This window comes from Mixophyes fleayi, chromosome 1, assembly GCF_038048845.1.
Source record: "Mixophyes fleayi isolate aMixFle1 chromosome 1, aMixFle1.hap1, whole genome shotgun sequence".
Lineage (NCBI taxonomy): Eukaryota > Metazoa > Chordata > Amphibia > Anura > Limnodynastidae > Mixophyes > Mixophyes fleayi.
The window spans coordinates 356585492-356606501 of NC_134402.1; the positions used below are offsets into that span (position 1 = coordinate 356585492).

A 21010-nucleotide genomic window follows, 5' to 3' on the forward strand; every position below is an offset into this window, starting at 1 on the left:
TCCACTACTTTGGATTATCTTGATTTAGGAGACAAACATTGTTTGTTTTTATTTGCTGTGATGTTTGTCATTTGGAATCAGCAAGCAAAGGTGCAGCAAAATAATTGCGTAAATAATATTTTATGGTGGAACAGGTTAAAAGTTCTAGATTCTTCGAGTTCCACATTTGCTTCAGCATTTTGCAGAATGGCCATTTCGCACTATATTTAAGTTTGTATTTAACCAACAGTTAGAGGTAACATACAGAAGGATCTAGCTACAGAGATGGAAAGAAAGACACTGATAAAGACACTGATATCACAACAAAAGTATGATCATGCTCTAAGGGATAGAGCAAATGCTTCCCTCTCATTTCAGCACTAGTCACACTATATATGTTGAATAAAACCGTTTGCAAAGTTTTGGGATTTCCTGTAAGTGTAATTATCCACATTACATATTTTCTTTGAATTATTTATAAACATAAGGCAACTATTGGGTCAATGTTATAAATATTAATGAGATAATGCAATGTAAGTTTAGAATTTAGTACTGAACAAATAAATACATTGGTAAGGAGGCTATTCTATATATCATATCAGCAGGAAACGTATTGCACAGCTAAATTCAAAGCATAGACTAAGCGTATTTTGCAGAATATTTTTACTCTCAAAAACAAAAATGTCAGTCATATTTATCCCATCAGCACGCAATCTGAACATACAGTAAATAATTTTTTCACAGCAAATAATAAATTACAATTAGAAAATCCCTTACTTAACAGTAAATTTACATTGCTAGGAAAGTAGCTTTAACAACTTTCAGTGTGTGAGCTGGACTTCAATCTCTATAGTCAAAGGAATTGGCTGTGGAGGGGAATAGTCTCCTGTTGGTTTCACTTCAGCATCTTTACGTTTTACTTTTGCTGCAAATAAACATAAAACAATAAGGTATACAACAAAATAACAATACCACATCAGGCTGATGCACAGGATTACAGGTGGCAGCCTCTACGTTAAGTTTAGTGGCAACAGCAGCCATTCAGATCTTATAGAAGTCATGGCTTATTGAATTAAGAATATTTTTATTGTATGACATTTTGTTGTATAGACATAGAAAACATGCAATGAAAAACAGAGATAATGTTAGTATTTGAGATTATACTAAAATTTAATAAAAATAATATGAATTTGAGGTTACCTGATGAAGAACCAGATGTCTTATGAGGTTCTGCACTTTCCCTACCACTTTTTAACTTCCGGTCCTTGGGTTTGTTACTGTTCTGATGGTCCTGAAACAAAGCATACTTGGTTCCATTATAGTTATAGAACCATGTAGATGACCTATGCAGATAAAATGTTCGTAATGTGATGCAGCTATAGTGTGCATCATATACATACACAACATATGATAATTTAGTTAGAAGGTTAATTGACTTCATATTACCTAAAGTATATTCTTGAGTGGGCTCAAGAATAACTTGACAATTATAATTATAAATACAATTTTTATTAAGTAACTGCTTGAAGAAATCTCCATCCAAACTCCGCATCAATATTCAATGTCACATCCAGAATATAGTGACCGCTAAAAGTGTGAAGCGATGACTATCCTGCTGCTCTGCCGCGATCAACAGTTGAGGCCTGAGCCCTATGTGCCCATAATGTCTCCACTGCTCTTGTAGAGAGTCATTTTTAGAATTTCTGACACCTTATTTCTGTTCCCCTTGTAAGCCTGTGCAAAGACTTCTCTAATCCATCTGGGGAGAGTCCATTTGGATGGAGCATGCCCCTGATGAAGTCCTATTGGAATGACAAAGCTGATCTGTCTTTATAACTTCCTTCATCTAGAGTAGACAGATTTTGCTTTGACAAGGTAAAATTTATGTAATCTGTTATTAACTGAAAGACTGCCACCAGTTGAGGGACTCCCTGGTGTTCTTTGTAATTCTGAAGACTTGATCCTGAGTGGTTGGCCAAAGATCTCACTGCGTGAGCAGATACACTTAAACGTCCCACATATTACACCTTGCCCAAGGGAGGATGCTTAGGAGATGAATACAAGTATGTATCATAGTCTGTTGTTGAGACTGAAGCTGGTGGTTTAGATATTGTATGTTGGCAATCCTTTACTGTGGTAAAGACACTCTGTCTTGAGCAGCATCTTTCCATCCTCCCACAGCAGCTGAGAGAGCAGATGATGATGTTTTTCCATATTGATGATTCAGCCATGCTTCTGCAGAAATCACATTACCTGGGCTGCCCTGGATTGGATGATCTCACTGTCACAATGATGATGTCCAGATAAGGCCAGACAGTGATTTCTTCCGAATAAGAACCACCAGCACCTTAGTGAAGGTCCTTGGAAATGCAGCAATGCCAAATGGAAAACAGGTGAATTGGAAAACGTGATCTAAAACTAAAATTGGAAGAATCGCTGAGGTTGAAATGCGATGGGAATATGGAAATAAGTGTCCTGAATAACTATGGAAGTCTCCGCTTTCTATTGTGTTGAGAATGGAATTAACAGACTCCATATGAAAATGCCTTGTGGGGACCAACTGATTGAGTCTCCCCAAATCTAGATTAGTTCGGAAACCCCCAAATGTTTTCTTTACTAGAAAGAGGGAAGATCACCTATGCTTTCATCAAATTGAAAGCATTACAGACCGAGCTGTAATGTTTCACTGGAGAGGATGGGACATGGGCTTGACAAAAATGTTCTCTCTGGAAAACAGGTAATTCTATCTACTACCCCATGCTGATAACATTGTGGACTTAACAATCTGGGGTAGTACACATCCAAACTTCTGCCTAACTTGAAATCCTGCCACTCAAAGGAATCAGTGTGTGTTGAGTCAGGAGATAGGTATTGAGAAGTCTTCTGTCCTGGCTTCCTTTCTTTACCCCTGAAGGGTCAAAAGGGCTGCTTGCATGGTGCAGGCACCAAGTTGTCTACAGTTTTCTGTTTCCCGGGTTGATAGTTCCTTGTTTCCCTGAAATGTAGCTGATAGGAAGAGACATGGATTTGCCTTGTTCTTGTGGTAAATTAAGAGATCTGCCCCAGTAATCGTTTGAGTCATAGAATCAAGTTTAGCACAAAAGAGTAAGATAGCTTCTATCAAAAGCATGGACAAACTTTTCCTTGATTGTGCATCCACTGCCCATAGGTGTCCTCACACAGGAATTCTATCCCTTTTTGCATGACCTCAATGCTTTTAAGTAAATACTGCTTAGTAATGTTTTCCTACATATCCGTATGTAGGGTATTAGCCCAAATTCTGAGCACCCTTCAGACTGAAGCCATTACCACACCCAATTTTAGAACAGTTCCTGAGGAAATGTGAAGTTCATTGAGACAGCCTTCCATTATCCTATCCATAGGATCTCTTAATGGACCTCCATATTCCAGTGGAATAGTGGTCTTGGCTGATGCATCAAACTTAAAAACTGAACTCCACTTAGAAATCTTATCATCCTTGAAAGGATACATGCGATCAAATATTTTGATGTTTGGTTGACGTCTGTTCATCTGTTCCTATTTCTTTTGAATGAGATCTGCCTTTCTTCCAAAGGTCCTCAAAAAGGAATCTTGAATAGAATCCCATAGTTCTGCTAATATGCTTGAGGAAATCATCAACACAGTTCAGATTAAATAACTAGGGATCTTCTTTGATTGCCACTCAGTGCTAGAAGACCAATCAGGGTTCACACTCATCTGTGATCTGGCTCTATTCAATCCATGTATAGCATATAAATCTTCCTTGGTACATTTAACTCATTAAACAGGAAACAAATTCCTTAAATTGCTCAGGAGGCTGTGTAGTGGTTCCTTTAGGTTGGGCAATACAGGGCACACAAAATTCCCCTTCATAATCCTCTTAATGGCTTGTCACATTCTCCACAAACCTGATGATGGACTTTGACACTCTCTTTTTAACAGACTCTGAAAGAATACCAAGAAAGGAAAGGATACTTAACCAACTCACTAAAAGTAGAGAGCACCCGTACACTAAAAGGCATCCCTAGAATAGATGCTCTTTAACTTTTTACGGGTGGGTTCAGGCTCTATAGTAATTGGATATGTTGACAGTTAGTGGTGCTCCTGGTGCAATGCAGGGAACAGCAGCAGTTCCGAGAGTCCCCATTGTAACTGGCATGGTCACTGGCTGTCTTCTCTCCTTCAAAGGCGTTTGACCCTTAAGTAACATGCAGGCACACTGGTGCTGATGTGCATATGCACGAACTGTTAATTTAATGTTGGGGCTGGTTGGAGGGAAATAGGTCTACTTATTAAATGTGATTATTATTGTGGGGACTGGAGGGAGGCCTAATTATAAAACGCAAGTGCTATGGTTTCAACACCGGGGCTGGTTGGAGTCTTCTAAATTTCATTTACCCATTTCTTTTTCAAAATAGGGCATCCAATATTCCAGGATCAAGACAAGAATGAACTGAGCTAAAGAAACCAGTTGCTACAAGTGGTGAAAGTGACCAAGACAGGTAGGAGAGAGCAAGACAGTCTGCCAACTGTCCTGAATCTGGTGGGACAGTCCTGAATTTGGGTGACTGTCTCACTTAGTCAGGATTTCACTCATCGTCCCAGAAATAATTTGATTTGCATTACCATGTTACGCGTGTGTGTGTGTGTGTGTGTGTGTGTGTGTGTGTGTACTTTTATTCTTCTTTTTCTGTTCTTTCTGTATCATGTTGTGTCTGTTTTCTGTATATGTCATGTACAGTGCTGCAGACACTGTGTGGCGCCTTATAAATTAAAGATAATAATAATTATAACAAAGAATATTACGCAGGGAGGACAGTTGTTAGCTTTTGTTAGCATTGAAATTTTTTATTTTCTGGCTATGACTATCCAGGATTGAAAAACAGGAAATCCAGAATTTGAGAGTAGAAGCATGGTCTAATAATCAAAACCTCACCTACAGTGTACAACTGAAAATGATGCCACGTGAAAGTCAAAGCAATCACTTTTTATTGCAAAATATAAAATTATATATAAATAAAATATACACATATACCACACACACAATATAAAATAAACTTTTGCCTGGTAAAAACAATTTAGTATTTGAATAAGATTATTTAATAATGCCGAGTTGTGGATGTGGGGACTTCTTTAACAACACAGGCGTTTTTCACTTAAGTGGCTGATAACATTCATGAGGGTTCCAGCACCTTTCCATACTATATAAAGCAACACCATACAGATAAATTGCCATTCTCATTATTAAGCACTGTTAATTGATATAACAAAAATGCAGATTTTTATTTTTTGCCAAATGTTTGCTTATTTCTATTGAAATATTTTTTTCTTCTTTAAGAACATACACTGATTGCTGGTTTACATTACCTTGTCACTCGCATACTGTGATTGCTCCGAGTTGGTACACAAAATCCCAAAGTTACACACACTGAATGTTTGCATTTCTCCTGAGACAATGCTTTTTAAAGGCATAATGACAGATCCAAGAGTCCTTGAAATTGGGGGATCGTGACGGAGTTCGTGTAGATTTTCCTTTTTCTTCTTAATCTTTGAACCAGCTTTACTTCCCTGCAACAATATTAGATGTATTTGTGGAGCATTATCAAACAGTACCTTTATGCTTTATAATAGGTGATTTTATTAGGATCAGAAACCCCCTCAATGAGCTGAACTAGTACATAGAGACTAACCCTAATCATCCATGCCAGGGACTAGATAGCCATAGGAAATTGTGCCCATAAGACCTTCATGGACCTCTGTCCCTTAACGGCAATAAATAAGCTGTATCCTCAAAATCAACTTGATCCTGATGGAAACTTAAAATGCTCTTGAATATAATCATTTTTCTTCCTCCAAGCTCTAGATTATCTTCTAGTTGCAGCCTGGGAAGAAATGAAAAGCTCCATCTAGAGAAGCAGTATATGTCCGTTCAAAGGTGTTCTAGCTGTTAATGTGTGGTAAATTAAATCTCATAAAGCTCATGTTTCCTAGATAAGGTTCAAATTAGATTCAAATAAGGAGTCAAATTAAGAGACTAAGGCACGGTACACACTCATGGTCTAATATCGCATTAGTGTGTACGTTCCAACGATCATGTTTTATAGACCCAAAGCTCATTGTGTTTCCTATGGCCATCTAGTCCCTGGCATCAGCTGCTCAATTATTAGATTCCTTGCATACTGTGTCTGATTATATAATACTTGTGTGTGTGCTTATATATTTATTGTTAATTGTTATTAGGTTAGTATTGTTTTCACTCGATTGTGGTATTTCCTCTCTCATTGGATCAATTTTATGAATTATTTTATGTTTGGATTGCAATTGAATGTGTTTTTATTGGATATCCTACTTATTATTTAGTTCAAATTTATCAGCCAATATTGGTTGTTCTTATTTTAATTTTTTTTATATATATATACTAATATTTTGTTTTTATGGGACTCATTTCTGCACTGTTCATTTTTTCTTTTCTAATGTAGTCTTGTGTCATCACTAGTTTTGCTCCCCACATATAATTATCATTGAGATGTTCCTTATTTCACTACTGTCTGACAATTGTTTGTCATTGTGCAATTACTAAAGGTAATTTATGAAATTGCAAAAAAGGAAACTTTGATTGTATGCGATGACAATGACTATGATCGTGTCACGTTCTGCTCCTTCCTGTGGGAGAAGCTTGGAGGATCTAGAAGTTCTTTGCTGAACACAGGTTAAGTGGAGACATGTCCTTCTTATTGTGCCCACATCCACAATATTTGATTTTTGAATGGCATTCATGGGGTGCACATTTAGGGGGTGTTCCCAGTTTAGAAGGGAGCTGCAGGAAATTTTTACTCCGACAAAACAACCTAATTTTGTCATGTCCTCCGAGGGGGCAAAGGTCAGGTGCTATCCTATACTTTCAATGTGATGCCTTGTGTGCCATCCATGTACTTAAATGGGAGTGCTTTTGAAAGGCACAAAATGCTATTGAAAATAAAATACATTAATGTAGTATTGTGACACATGATTTTCATGAGTCATTTAAGATATAACCGAGGCCCCAAAAAGCGTTACTATAATAGAAAAGTGTAAGTTGCAATTAGTAGAAGGCAGATTCTTATCTAGGACTGCAATCCTGTAAATGGTCATATGAAGTGTTTGCATGGAGGCACGTCCCAAAAGCATCAGTGTGCAACTTATGCAAAAGGCTGTCAAAATCGGTGCATTTGCACAAAATGAAATGTGCTGCATGTCTGCATCTTTAGCAATTAGTAAATGGCCCTAGCTACTATGCTGATTTCATACTCAGTGGACTAAATAGCACAAATCCAGTTGGTGCCCACAAAGTGTGTGTTCAAATTACTCAGACTGGATGGTTGTCTTTCTTCAACTTACCCTAGAGCTACTCCTGGTCTTGCCATTTTCAGTTCCCTTTTTATCAAACTTTGATACAACATCATTCTGCTCTGGTTCCTGAGGCCAGGACAGGATCTAGTGTAAACAGGATAGGATGCGTTAGTCAAAATATAACAGATCATATCATCATTCATGGTTATGCCTGAAGATAAATTGACATTAGCAATGAACAAATATTATTCCCTTCATCTGAATGCACAGAAGAAACCAGAGATAAAAAGGCACGTGACTTAGCCACTATACAGTATACCGACCATATAATATATATATATATATATATATATATACACACACACATACATACATACATACATACACATACATACATACATACAGTTAACCAAAAATCGAAAAAGACTTGTATGTATAGATTACATTAGTTGCCATTGTAAATGATAAGTTGGCCAAGGGCCATTCTATTTGGCAGTGTCCCTTCAAAACACCATGATGCGATTGCTATTATTTGGCAGTACTTTTAGGCAATATTGTTACGTGAATCACCTCTAATATGTTTATCTCACATTTTCTATTCTTGGCATTATTTTCATGTAAATGTGGCAGTAATTTCCAGTATTCTTTCCTGAATGATAGCTTGCAAAGAAAGAGTAGTGAATAATGTGGTCATTGTTTGGAAGTAATAATACTAAAACTATATGCTACCGCTTGCAGTAAGTGGTATCTGCTTTTAGTGAATCAATATGGTCTAACTAAAGCTCTGTACAGTGCAATCAAGACCTGTCTCCAAATGCTACTTTGTTTATACAACCAATTTTTTCGCTAGCTTCACTTGTCATTTGGCTGCACTGTTTACTTTTTTTTTTACAACTATATAAAATGTATAATAAATTCCCACCCACTTCTCTGCAGTTTTAGCCATGACTGCACAAATACAAAACTCTGTAAAAGAATGCAGTAGGTGAAAAATAGTTCTCATTCAATTTGCAGCATTAAAGTACAGTTTCTACTGTTTTGCTCATGCTTCAAGTACAGCTAAATATTTTACTTTGTATCACCCCCACCCCCTTGGATTATCAACTTTGTTACATATTATTGTGTCATTAGAATAAAAGCACATCTTGCATACCACACACTGTCACTTACAGCTGTAAAGGTCTGTGCTGTTACTGCACCTCTTTTGGAGAGGCCAAATTTTACACTAATGGAATATGTGTTTGATACCATGCAAATAATGTTCTTCTTCTATACTAACGAATGTTAGACTTTTTGTGCAGGGAAAAACAGAACAGAACAAAACATACATCCCGGCATTTGAGTAGATGGCACTGGGACAGGGGACGTGACCACCACACTGAGGCGGCGTGGCATATCAAAGTAAGGGTGTGGTCACAGCACCCATTCATGCTGCTATGCCATGCAGAGCAGAAGTGAACAGAATACCTCCCAACTTTCCCACCGATCGGGACAAAGCTGTCGCAATCAGGATGGTGGGACAGAGCCCTCAAATCAGGATGGTTGGGTGGTATAAACAAAAGGATATGATTGTACCATTTATTATTGTTGTTATTTTTTGTTTTTTTTCAAGCCTTATAGCTGGCAAAAACACACTGACAATAGGGCATTTTGACCTTTGGAAAATCAACCCCTAATTCACAAATCTGACGTGACAAACACTAGTCTAATGTATATTATTATTGTTGGTGATGGTGAGAAAAAGGCTGTTCAATGTGGGAACAATCATTTCTATACCTACTATTTAACAGTGGAAAGTTCTTTTTGAGCATTTTGTGGAATGTATTAATTTCAATGTCAGGATCACTGGCGAATACCACTCCAGGAATTATCTGCCAATCTTTTGATTGATATAGTAGGTAAAGGCAAATGACTAATATCAATACATTTGTTGGCAAGATTTTAGCAGTATGAGAAAAGAAAAATGTATGTATCAATTTGTTTATTTTCAAATCACTACAAACATACATACTAATTCACAGGTTGTATTATTTAGAGTTAGGAATGTTTAGCAAAACTTCAGGGAGAAAAAAAATGACATTGGCTTCATAATTAAATATGGCGGAGGTTTGCCGTTCCTATTCTTCTATTGCCCTGGGCTCCTGCCTTTGTCATCTTTCCCAATATGCAGAATAACTTTTCTGCAAACCTGTATCTATTGGTATGGCTTTCTTTTTATCCCAAAGCAATATCTTAGCATTTCTTTGTTACAAGGGGCCTGATTCATTAAGTAAAGTTAAGCAAAAGTAAGCAAGTAAGCAAAACCATTTACATTGGAGAGGAAGGTAAATTTAAAATGTGATAGCAGATTTATATCTGGGCTAGGGCATGTCCTAGATCAACTTTAAATTCCAGTGTACAAATAAGTTATCAAGGATTTGTGTGCTACATGAAAAAAAACAGTATTTTCCTTATGTGCACAATAATAAACTAATTTGCACCCCTTGCATTGCAACATGGTTTTGTCCAGAAAACTTGAGTAAGAAAACACACTCAATTTTTTGCTTAACTTTCCTTAATGAATCAGGCCCAAGAAATTCAAATACAATATTAATATATGTTATTAATACAATATTAATATAGTTATTAATATAATAACTACATATATGTAGTTTTATAGAATAGTTTGGGCATCCTTGATAAAGTAAAATTTTTAACAATGTAAGTGAAAAGAAGCCAACACACCCTCTGCAGGGTACAAATGTAAAAACATCAATTGTTAAAATGTGCAGAAATATATTTGCTGAATATATAGCAGATTGAAAAAAATCTAAATAAAAAAAATCCTTAATTTACAAACAGTTATAAAACCGTACTGGGTAATACAGACAGACAGAGAGGCAAGAAAGCCCTGCTTACAATCTATGGGACAATGGGAGTTTGATATATGAGGTTGAGTGCTACATATTGCATATTGGTCCAGCCAGAGTGCAAAGGTAAAAAGTGCATAGTGAGCTGTATGATCCAGTCACACAGCCAGTAATCATTTTGTATATGTTTAAAAATCTAAATGCTGTCTACATAGGTACCTTTTCCTCTGTAATAGTCACAGTCATCCCAGAGAGAAGAAAATACTTCAAGGCCAATAGGTCTGCAGCTGTGTGTTCCTTGACATACTCAAAGTCTATCATTTCAGCCCACGGTAATCCACCAGTTTTGTATAAACCTATTATTTGATACAATTATGACATCAAGGTGCTTATTATACATTGCATTTACTGATAATCAATGACATTTGGGATAAAAAAAATTGTATGGCAGTATAAACAGGAACATAGTTCTCATAAGAGTTGCAAATGTCTAAGAAGAGCTAAAAAGAAATCCAGGTATTGTACAAAATGCTCTGCATAAATATATCTAGATGTATAAGTAGACGATAAGCTGGAAAGAACAGAGTTCTGGACAGATTAAACTTTAAAAATTACTTGATCGAGATTGCCATGAAGCCTTGATACTTCTGTAGCACAAGGGTGTCCCCCTTCCTCTTTTCTAAAAACATTCATTAATGCCAGTGCATGCAGCATCCACTCACTGCTGGTCTGCTGTGCAGAGTGCTGGTGAGTGGGTCATAACTCCCAACATTGTGACCATCAGGATAATCGGATGGGACGGCAGAACAGACCTCTCAAATCAGGACTGTCCCGCCTAAATCAGGTCAGTTAGGAAATATGTATTATTGGCAGATAAAGCAAATACATTTTTTATTAAACTTGTTTGGATGTTTGTCAGTTTCAGTATAAAAGGAAAACCTAAACAAGAAAAATGGGAGATCTGCACTTCCCAATGTAAGTATGTATGCAGCCAAGGGGAAAGTGTGGAGGGGAAGGGTCCCAAACCCCTTGATAGTGAAATAGAAAAAGGGTTACCCGGTGCGGTGGATGGAGATAGATAAGGAAAGGGGGATAGGGAATCGGAACGAGGATGGGGTAATAAAGGATTGTAAACAGAAACGTAGTAAAATTGGTGTATTGTAAAGATTGTACAATTACATAATACACAAGAGTGAGCACTCCGATAAAGCAAACACAATATGATAATGACAACAAAACAATATCATATGACGGATGAGCCAAACCCGCTAAGGAGGTCGCGCATGCGCATTGGACTCTTTCTTGTTGCCGGCAACTTCACACCACATCTGGAGAGGAGAGGCAGTGTGCGGCACCAACTAGAGGAATTACCCCAGGACCGGAGCACCCGGACAATCTACCTAAGAGAGGGGTAAGCCAGTTACCCACATCCTCAGATTGCCACCACACGCACTGCTTTTTCATCGATTCTGCCACCTTTACTTCAGCAACGGGATAACCATCAGTTTGTGCCTATGTACTCGTATTGTACCGGCAAGCTACCTCCGTGGACTATCTGCTTACCACCCTGTATTTTTTGCTCATGAACTATTAGTGAGCCACTATTGTCCATAGACTGAGACACAGCAATAAGCATTAGCTGTGCCTATGGACTCTTATTGTACCGGCAAGCTACCTATACGGACTATCTGCCTACCGGCCTAATTTATTGCTCAGTGAATTACTACTGTTTATTAACCGAGACCCGGTGGGCAAAGCACTCACCTGCTATCTCGGGTAGGATAACTATTTGACTTTAACCACTAAGAGCCGGCTGACTCATCCGTCATATGATATTATTTTGTTGTCATTATCATTTTGTGTTTGCTTTATCGGAGTGATCACTTTTGTGGATTATGTAATTGTACAATCTTACAATACACCAATTTTACTACCTTTCTGTTAATAATCCTTTATTACCCCATCCCCGTTCCGATCCCTTATAGCCCCTTTCCTATCCTATCCCTATCCACTGCGCTGGGGAACCCTTTTTTCTAAAAGAAAAACCTATTTACATCTTTCTGCAGACAATTCAGTCCAAGCCATGCCATGCTCTGGGTTGGTGATGTGACGAATATAAGTAATAAGAACAAGCTCATTCATTTATCACAAAACTCGAAGATACTGGAAATAGTTGGTCAGCACGGTGGCTAAGTGGTTAGCACTTCTGCCTCACAGCACTGGGGTCATGAGTTCAATTCTCGACCATGGCCTTATCTGTGTGGAGTTTGTATGTTCTCCCCATGTTTGCGTGGGTTTCCCCCGGGTGCTCCGGTTTACTCCCACCTTCCAAAAACATACCAGTAGGTTAATTGGCTGCTATCAAATTGACCCTAGTGTCTCTCTCTCTCTCTCTCTCTCTCTCTCTCTCTGTCTGTCTGTGTGTTAGGAAATTTAGACTGTAAGCCCCAAATGGGGCAGGGACTGATGTGAATGAGTTCTCTGTACAGTGCTGTGGAATTAGTGGCGCTATATAAATAAATGGTGATGATGATAGTAAGCACCCTTGTTAATGAGTTGAGAATGAGGGTAACTGTTAATGCACTCTGGAAGTCCGGGGTGCATACAATAAATGGAATCAGTGTTACATGCGAGATATATTTAGACCTGACAGGTTCATGTGTTTTATATGCATTTCTGAAACCTATAGCATACATATGGAGCAATTTGTATTTGGGGGTTAATCATGGTTCATTACAAGCTTCGTGCTCTTACATTTTCACACCTATGTTATAAATATGCCTATTTTCCACAACTGTAAATATTGCATTTGTGAGTTACACCCATATTTCTTTTTATACAATATTCAAGAATAAAGTGTTTGTTACCAGTATGGAACTGAGAACTGAGTGGGTGAGACAGCTGTACACTCCTTTCTGTGGCCAACTGCTGTGGCTGGGTGGACATGTAAACCTGAAATAAGAAAAGATAAAATAAAATGTATTTGTAATATTTACATAATGTGATGTTACAGACACAGCCAGCACATTATTGTCAACTTGTGTTTACAAAATAATGAAGTTTTATAAGCAAAATCCTGGAGATAAGAGTTTGTGTAGAAAGCGTCCTCTATCACCAGCAGTGATCTCTATTGTTTTAGTTAAGTTGTACTAATGGCACAAAAGGACACTGATGTTTGCCAGCCCATATTTATTTAAGCCATTTAGCTCTCATGGCGCTATGGTGGAATCTAAATGTAAATGTATTTACTTTGATTAGTAGTGGTAACAGAATCTTATATACACAACAGCTATATGGCAATGTTAACCAGGCTCAGGCTAGTCAGCTAACCTGAGATTCTATTAACTCTCTGCTGGACCAATCCTCAATAAATTCATAGTCCACATGATAATTGATTGTAGTGACTGGATATTCCCCTGGGTTCTGTTGTTCTGTGGGGGTAATTGGGTTTGGAATGCCTTGTACTTTCCCAATGCACACAAACAACTTGGCTTTGTTTTCTAGAGAGTCTGCAAAACAGAAGTAGTATGTTGGCTTATAGGCAGTTCCTGTTTTAGATGTGTTACTATATAATACATAGAGTCAATTCTTTACACTAGTGTATTTTAAATTCATTTTATTACTTCTTTTGAACCATGAAGAGCAATGGTGCACTCTAGTGTTTCCCATAAGAACTAGCAATTAGCTTTTTTGTACTTTCAATGTTATACTTGTTTTCACATACATTTAAAACTATAAAACGGACACTGTAACAAGAGGCTCATGTGCTTTCCACGGATATAACAAACAGTACTATCATTGAAGTATAGCAGAAGTTGCATTTTTTGGGATTTATGGGGTTGCTTTTGTATTTATGGATAATTATGTACAGTAAAGGACAATTTTTGTTCTATTTTGCTTTCTGAAGATCAAGTAGGCCTCACCTGGAAAATGTGCATCTCTGAATGGTCTTTGTGCTGTAATTATACCATTGTTCATGATATTTTACTGCAGTGTGCATGTTCTACCGATGGAAGCAGGAAAATCTTTACATATGTGGGTTATACATTTTCCCCATGTTATCCAATTGGTTTATGAATGGATATCATAAAATAAATTTATATATCATAAAATATTCAGTGTACTGGAAAGAGTGAGGAGATTGCAAGGCAATTAACAATCTTTTACAAACCAGTCAGAAGTTTTGATTGTATATTTTGTCAAGTGCATTGGTAACGTAAAGCTGAGGTTCTACCATTACAGCATATACTGATGTAATTGCATTAAGATAAAAATTCACCTAATCATACAATCTGATTGTATGTCTTTAACATATAAATATTGTTTTACAATTCATTCCAAATCACATCAAATTGTGTGTCTGAGTACCATGAGGAGACCCTAGTAGAATATATAGTATGACAGCAGTACAAATTGGACAACTATTTTATTTCTCTTTAACAAAAGAGGAAGCTTTCAACCATCTCACCTTTCTGTTGGGATACTCCACTGAACTTATGCTTCTCATCAGGCAATATTGAGACATCATCCAATACGCATAGCATCTGAAGGCTGTCTATAGTGTAGCCTCGATATGCAGGAAAGAGAGTCAGTGGATTACCCTGCAGCACAAGGATACGGAGCTGTTGCAATGCGGTAAGTGTGTGAACCAGGTCAAAGAGATCAGTGAGGTCATTCCAGCTTAGGTCAAGCGAAATCAAATTTGGCCTGATAGAAAGGTACAGACATCTAGTTATAATAGTAACACCCCAAGTAATCACACTTGTATATTTAGAACATCAAAAGCTGAAATGGAAATGACTAAGTATTAAAAACAGAAAATAACTTATACAGTAATTCTCAAAAAGCAACAGTAGCAGGGACCATTTTTCTTTTTACAACTAGAAAGTTTAGTAAATCTGTCTCCTGACTATTTGGCATAGAATGCCTGAAGCTGAAAGTAGAGGAGAAGAGAGATAGAGTAAACAGTGAGAGGGAATTTCAAATGCACCTACACATATTGGATGCAGCCATTGTACGATCTGAGTCATGAATTTCATGTATACCAAGGAATAATCACTATGACATCAGTTGAGGCGTCCAGTTTGAGTGCTGAACCAATAGTCATGATTAAGCAAGTTGTTAATTCACAAGGACATAGTGACATCACTGAGGCGTTATTAGGGTGAGCCATTCTGTGTGCTGAACCAATCTTCATGAGAATGCAGCCTATACATTGTCCATACTGCGTCACTGATGATGTACGTTATTTTCATTTATTGTTATTTTATATGTGTACTTGCTAGATAGCACTGCATTTCTATACCTCGGTCGTGTCTATAGTTTCTTAATTGTAGGGGGCATATTCAATTAGCTTTCCGGTTCGCGCCGGAACGGCCCGCAAAGTCAATCCACGGTACCGCAATAACTTGGATTTTCGGTCGCAGCCCATAGGGTTGCGTACGAAAATCCGCGTTATTGCGGTACCGTATTACCGGCAATACTGCGCATGTTTCGCTGTAACGCGCCTTACCGCGAACCGGAAAGCTAATTGAATATGCTTCTAGGTGTTTTTCTCAATAATTGCTCATCATGCAAAATGACTGCTTCCCACTATAGGTGGACTTACAAAGCAATTCATTGTCTCGTAAGGTATCTGTCGTAAATCATAACAAGAGTCCACATTGTACCACGTTACAGCCTGGCATAATGTACTCCTGTCTGTAAAATGGTTACAAGAACATATGTAAAACATATTGGCATAGACTATATAGCACAAAACTCATCTGTGCACATCTGCCTATTATTGATTACCATATTGCTGGTTAGGTATAATGAAACATATCTCATGAAGTAGAATGAGGCTACACATTGACCTATTTATCTCTCTCTGATTTCCAAGTATTAGATTTAGAAATAAGCTTACCTTACACATTGGATTACTCTTCGTGACTTCAGCACAAAAAGAGTCATTCAAAGGAATTGTCAGAATACAATAGTATAATGTTCCCTTAAAGATAGTTTAAAATATTTTAAAGACAACTTTCATGTTACTAATACTAATTGTCATGTATTCCTACCAGAGCTCTGCAGTCAGGTAAGTACTCTCTGAGGAACACCAAATTCTGTTATAGGCAAGTCCCAAATGCTGTAATAATGGAGGTGGATTGCTACTAAGATCCTTTAAGCTTGAAATGTGATTTGAGCACAACTCCAACACCTGAAACGCATAATAGGGATTTGGATTAAAAATGTTTTTGTGGCGATTACTTGGTGGTTAAAGGCAGAAGAAAGAAGTCACAGGACTCAGGATATTCACCTTCAATGTTCTTGGAAGATTAACAGAATTAACATATCTTAATTTGTTTGCACTTAACACTAGTTCTTCTAGGTTCTGGAATTTAAGCAACTGTGCATCCACTTCTGTTACCTATGCAATGGAAAGAAAAGTATATTAGATTCATACAAAACAATCCATAAAGCAAAGGATGGAGTCTTCTGTTCTGATGGTGGACAAACAATCATACTGAATAACAATCATTGTGTTAAAGGGTGAAACTTAAACCGTATTTAGAAACTTCTCCTCCCCCCAGGCCTTAGACCTCAATCCCTCCACTCTTTGTTTGCAACAGGCCTCTCCTTTATTAACAGACTCCCAGTGCAGGGCATGTTTCCTAATTTTGCTGCTCTTCAGGACACATGTATACTTCCCACCAATGCATTTGATCAATTTCTTCAAATTTGTGATTGTTTTCAAACTTCTTCCCCAGAGCCTCTGCCAGGCCTCTATCTCCTTTTTGAGCAATACTGTCTTCTGCAATTCCTCATCCAGGGGCCTCATCTCCTATCTGTACCATTCCATACTTGCTTCGACAACCCCGCACTCACCTACCCATGTCAGTAACTGAGAAAGGGACTTTGGTGGGGCACTGGAAGAGGAAGACTGGTCAGACTTAGCCCCAACCAAGCACCATAAAATGTTCCCGAGTTCTTCTCACCTTTGTTGGAGAGGAGGTCATTAACCACGTTCGTTCTTACATAGTTGGTGGTCCTGCCCGGTCTTGCAGGGATTTTGAACGAAAGTTCATACTTTAGCCAGCACACTCCCTGCCACTAACCTTCCTTTTTCTACCGCAATATGTTCTACTTCCACTCCCCTTTCCAGACCTTTCAAAACATCTGAATAAGCTTGCCAGACACTTTTTAATTGAATCCACTAGTCCAGGGTTTCCCAAACTCAGGGCTCCCCAACAGTGCAGGTTTTCCATATCTCCTTGCTGGAGCACAGGTGTATTCATTACTGACTGACACATTGTAACAGATCCACAGGTGGTCCTAATTATTTCACATGTGATCCGGAAAACCTGCACTGTTGGGGAGCCCTGAGAACTGGGTTTGGGAAACCCTGCACTAGTCTAATAGCGGAGTTCTGCAGCCCAAGTCTGTGGTAGTAATTTTCCCGACACTAATATCCACGACAGCAGGTATACCTACACAAAAATCATGATGAGGAGAAATCAGACATCCATAAACTACAGACTTACCATAACACAGTCACAAAACGCCACCTGTCTTATGTCACTAAAGAGCCCAACACTGAGATTTATGTGTTTACAGCTGCAAAGCGTGGACCCGACGTCAACTTTAGGGTTAGGATTACGGGTTATAGGGCACAGGTCCACGCATTGCCACTTTAAAGGTATAAATCTCAGTGTCGCCCTTTTCAGTTGTCATTAATATGCAGCTTGCCGGATATAGTGTGTGGGGGTTGTGATGAAATGTAGTATAAATAATGTCTAATTGTTACTATCTGTTGAATTTGTGTATAACACTAAATATTTTATGTAACCTTTCAAAGTGTATTTTGTTAACTGACCTGAGTCTGACCTAGGCAAGTGTCAATGGTCTTGGGAAAGTAGCCAGGCCCAGATAAATCTCTGAGTAGTTTGTGTATGCAGAGGAGTTAGACTTAGCCAAGCTGAACGATCGAGCAGAGGTGAGACTTCAAGGTCCTGTGTACATTCCGATCTCAGAGTGGAAAGCCCTGTGACATTTGGAAGATCAATCTGTCTTTATTGACAGCTAAATTCCTAAGGTGGGGGGTGAAGAGCAGTGGCGAGCTGGGCAGGGGGGCATCGGCCCCCCGGGCCGCTCGGTCAGGCCGCTATTAGGGCCGGGGGGTAGGCCGACCGGCCGCCCCCGGCGGAAAAATACAATTCTTTCCCCCGCGGCCGCATCTGATGACATCAGAGGCGTCAGCGCACAGGCGGCTGCATCACATGACAGGGGATGCGGCCGCGTCATCCGCATCCCTTTTCATGAGATGCGGCCGCCTGTGTGCCCCCCGGCCACGCCTCTCCCAGCCCGCGTCTGGTGAAGAGCCAACAAGAAATGGTTTAAAATCTTCTGTGTCTTAGACATCAGGGGGTAAATGTATTAATGTCCGGATTCTCCAACTCCGGCGTGTTCAGCGTCTTCGGCGATTAAATTTAAAGCGACTCTGCATTGTAAAGGGAAACCTCCCTTTACAATGCAGCGCTGCTTTAAATTTAATCGCCGAAGACGCTGAACACGCCGGAGTTGAAGAATCCGGACATTAATACATTTACCCCCAGATGTGCATTTCATGAGTTGTCAATCAAGACTGAAATGTCTCATCCTTTTCAATGGTGTTCCCTCACACACAACCAGTCTATCTCGTAAGTAGTACTCTGTAATGACTACATTAATCAGCCCACAGGCTGTACTTATTTACGCGCATGCGCCCGGCTACCAGCACCGCCGGGACGCAGCGCCACATGAGAAGCGTCGGCTGTTGCCATGGCAACGGCCGGGCAGGAACCGGAAATGACGTCAAGGTGATGGCCGGGACGCCAGAGGGGGCCAGAAGCGAGCCGCGGCAGCTGTGAGAATCGCTGCGGTTTGTGACAGTACCCCCCCCTTGAGGAGGGGTTAAGGAACCCCGACACCCAGGTTTCTTAGGAAATTTCTTGAAGAACTCCTTCAGATGTTTAGTGGCATGGAGTTGTCTTCGCAGAAGCCAAGACCGCTCTTCCAAACCTCGATTTTTCCATTGCACCAGGAAGTGCACCTGATCCTGCACCTTCTTAGAATCAAGAATCTTCTGAATAATACATTTTTTAGGTCTAATCCGATTCTGTCCATGTGAACTTGGAGGCTGGGATTGATTTGGGTAAAGCACAGGTTTAAGCAGGGAGCAATGGAATGTGTTGGAGATCCTCAATGACCCAGGAATTTTCAACCTAAATGCTACGGAATTAATCTGCTTAACAATGAGAAACGGACCGATGAATTTAGGGCCCAATTTCCTGCAGGGCTGACTGAGCCTAATATTTTGTGTAGAAAGCCACACTCTCTGGCCCACTTTGAAGGAGCAGGTGGTACGGTGGCAATACGAAAAAAAATTCGCTGAGATTGAGGCCCATCTTAAAGAGGAGTGCACTTTTTTCCAGATGACCTTGAGATCAGCAGCTGTAGAACGAATCTCCGGAATACCAGCGGATTTGAGGGAATACAAGGAATTGGCCCTGGGATAAAAACCAAAACTGCAGAAGAATGGGGAGGTTTGAGTGGATGAATGACATGAATTATTGTAGGCAAACTCCGCCAGGGTAACAAGGAGGACCAGTTGTCCTGAAATTCTGAAGTGTAACAACGTAAGAACTGTTCCAAGGATTAGTTAACCCTCTCAGTCTGCCCGTTAGACTGAGGGTGGGGTATGCGGACGAAAGACTGACTTTGATTCCAAGAAGGTTACAAAAGGATCTCCAGAACGGTGCTATAAACTTAGAACCACGATCCGACACGATAATCAGGAAGTCCGTGGAGACGGAATATGTGCTTGATGAACAAAATAGCCAAATCCCGAGCACTAGGGAGCCTGGGTAACGGTATGAAGTATGACATTTTACTGAAGCGGTCAACCACTACCCATATGGTGCTATGTCCTGTGGCAGATCAACTATAAAGTCCATTGACAAGTGTGTCCAGGGTTTTGTAGGGATAGGCAATGGAACTAACTGGCCTGCAGGACGACTCCTGGGGACTTTATTCCTGGCACAACTCTCACAAGAGAGGACATAACTCTTGTAATCAGCGGACAATGACGGCCACCAGACAGTACGGGAGAGGATTTCCGACGTCTTCTATATTCCAGGATGTCCAGCAGTCTTACTATTATGTGCTTCTGCAAGAACTGCCTTTTTAAATGAACAGGAACAAATAAACATCCTTCTGGAGTATTATCAGGAGCTAGTCTTTGAAACCTTTGAAGTGTGGTGCTCAAGTCTTGGGTTAGTCCAGCATGAATTATGGAAGAAGGAATGATGGGCTCCGGAATCGTAACTGGAACATGATGTGCCAAGAAGCTTCTAGATAGGGCATCAGCCCGGACATTTTTAGAACATGGTCGGTAGGTGATCACAAAATTAAAGCGAGTGAAGAACAACGACCAGCGGGCCTGTCTGGGATTCAGACGTTTGGCCGATTGTATGTATTGTAAATTCTTATGGTCTGTAATAACAGAGATTTGATGTATAGCACCCTCCAGCCAATGTCGCCACTCCTCAAAGGCCCATTTAATTGCCAGTAGTTCCCTATTGCCCACATCGTAGTTGGCTTCAGCTAAAGAGAACTTACGGTAGAAGTAGGCACATGGGTGCAGACAGTGAGTATGAGAGTCCTTCTGAGACAATATAGGGCCAGCACCGACATCAGAGGCGTCGACCTCAAGAACAAATGTTTTTTTAGGATCCGGGTGTCTAAGGACCTGAGCGGATACAAAGGCTTTTTTCAAGCTTTCAAATGCGGCTATTGCTTGGGGCGACCAATTAGTTGGATCCATTCCTTTGCGG

At 39.5% G+C, this 21010-nt stretch overlaps 1 protein-coding gene across 1 annotated transcript in view; it reads right to left on the reverse strand.

The window, feature by feature from the left end:
* Positions 1–568: 568 nt before the first annotated feature.
* The window catches only part of LRRC43 (leucine rich repeat containing 43), a 29786-nt gene continuing 9344 nt past the window's right edge, over positions 569–21010 (reverse strand). Inside the window, exons 3-12 of the mRNA XM_075177964.1 lie at positions 16456–16566; positions 16217–16356; positions 14626–14864; positions 13488–13666; positions 13025–13109; positions 10377–10513; positions 7357–7452; positions 5347–5547; positions 1180–1270; positions 569–904 (exon numbers count right to left, since the gene is read on the reverse strand). Of these exons, the coding sequence (XP_075034065.1) occupies positions 801–904; positions 1180–1270; positions 5347–5547; positions 7357–7452; positions 10377–10513; positions 13025–13109; positions 13488–13666; positions 14626–14864; positions 16217–16356; positions 16456–16566 (1383 nt within the window). The 3' untranslated portion in view covers positions 569–800. The remainder of the gene's footprint in view (positions 905–1179; positions 1271–5346; positions 5548–7356; positions 7453–10376; positions 10514–13024; positions 13110–13487; positions 13667–14625; positions 14865–16216; positions 16357–16455; positions 16567–21010) is intronic.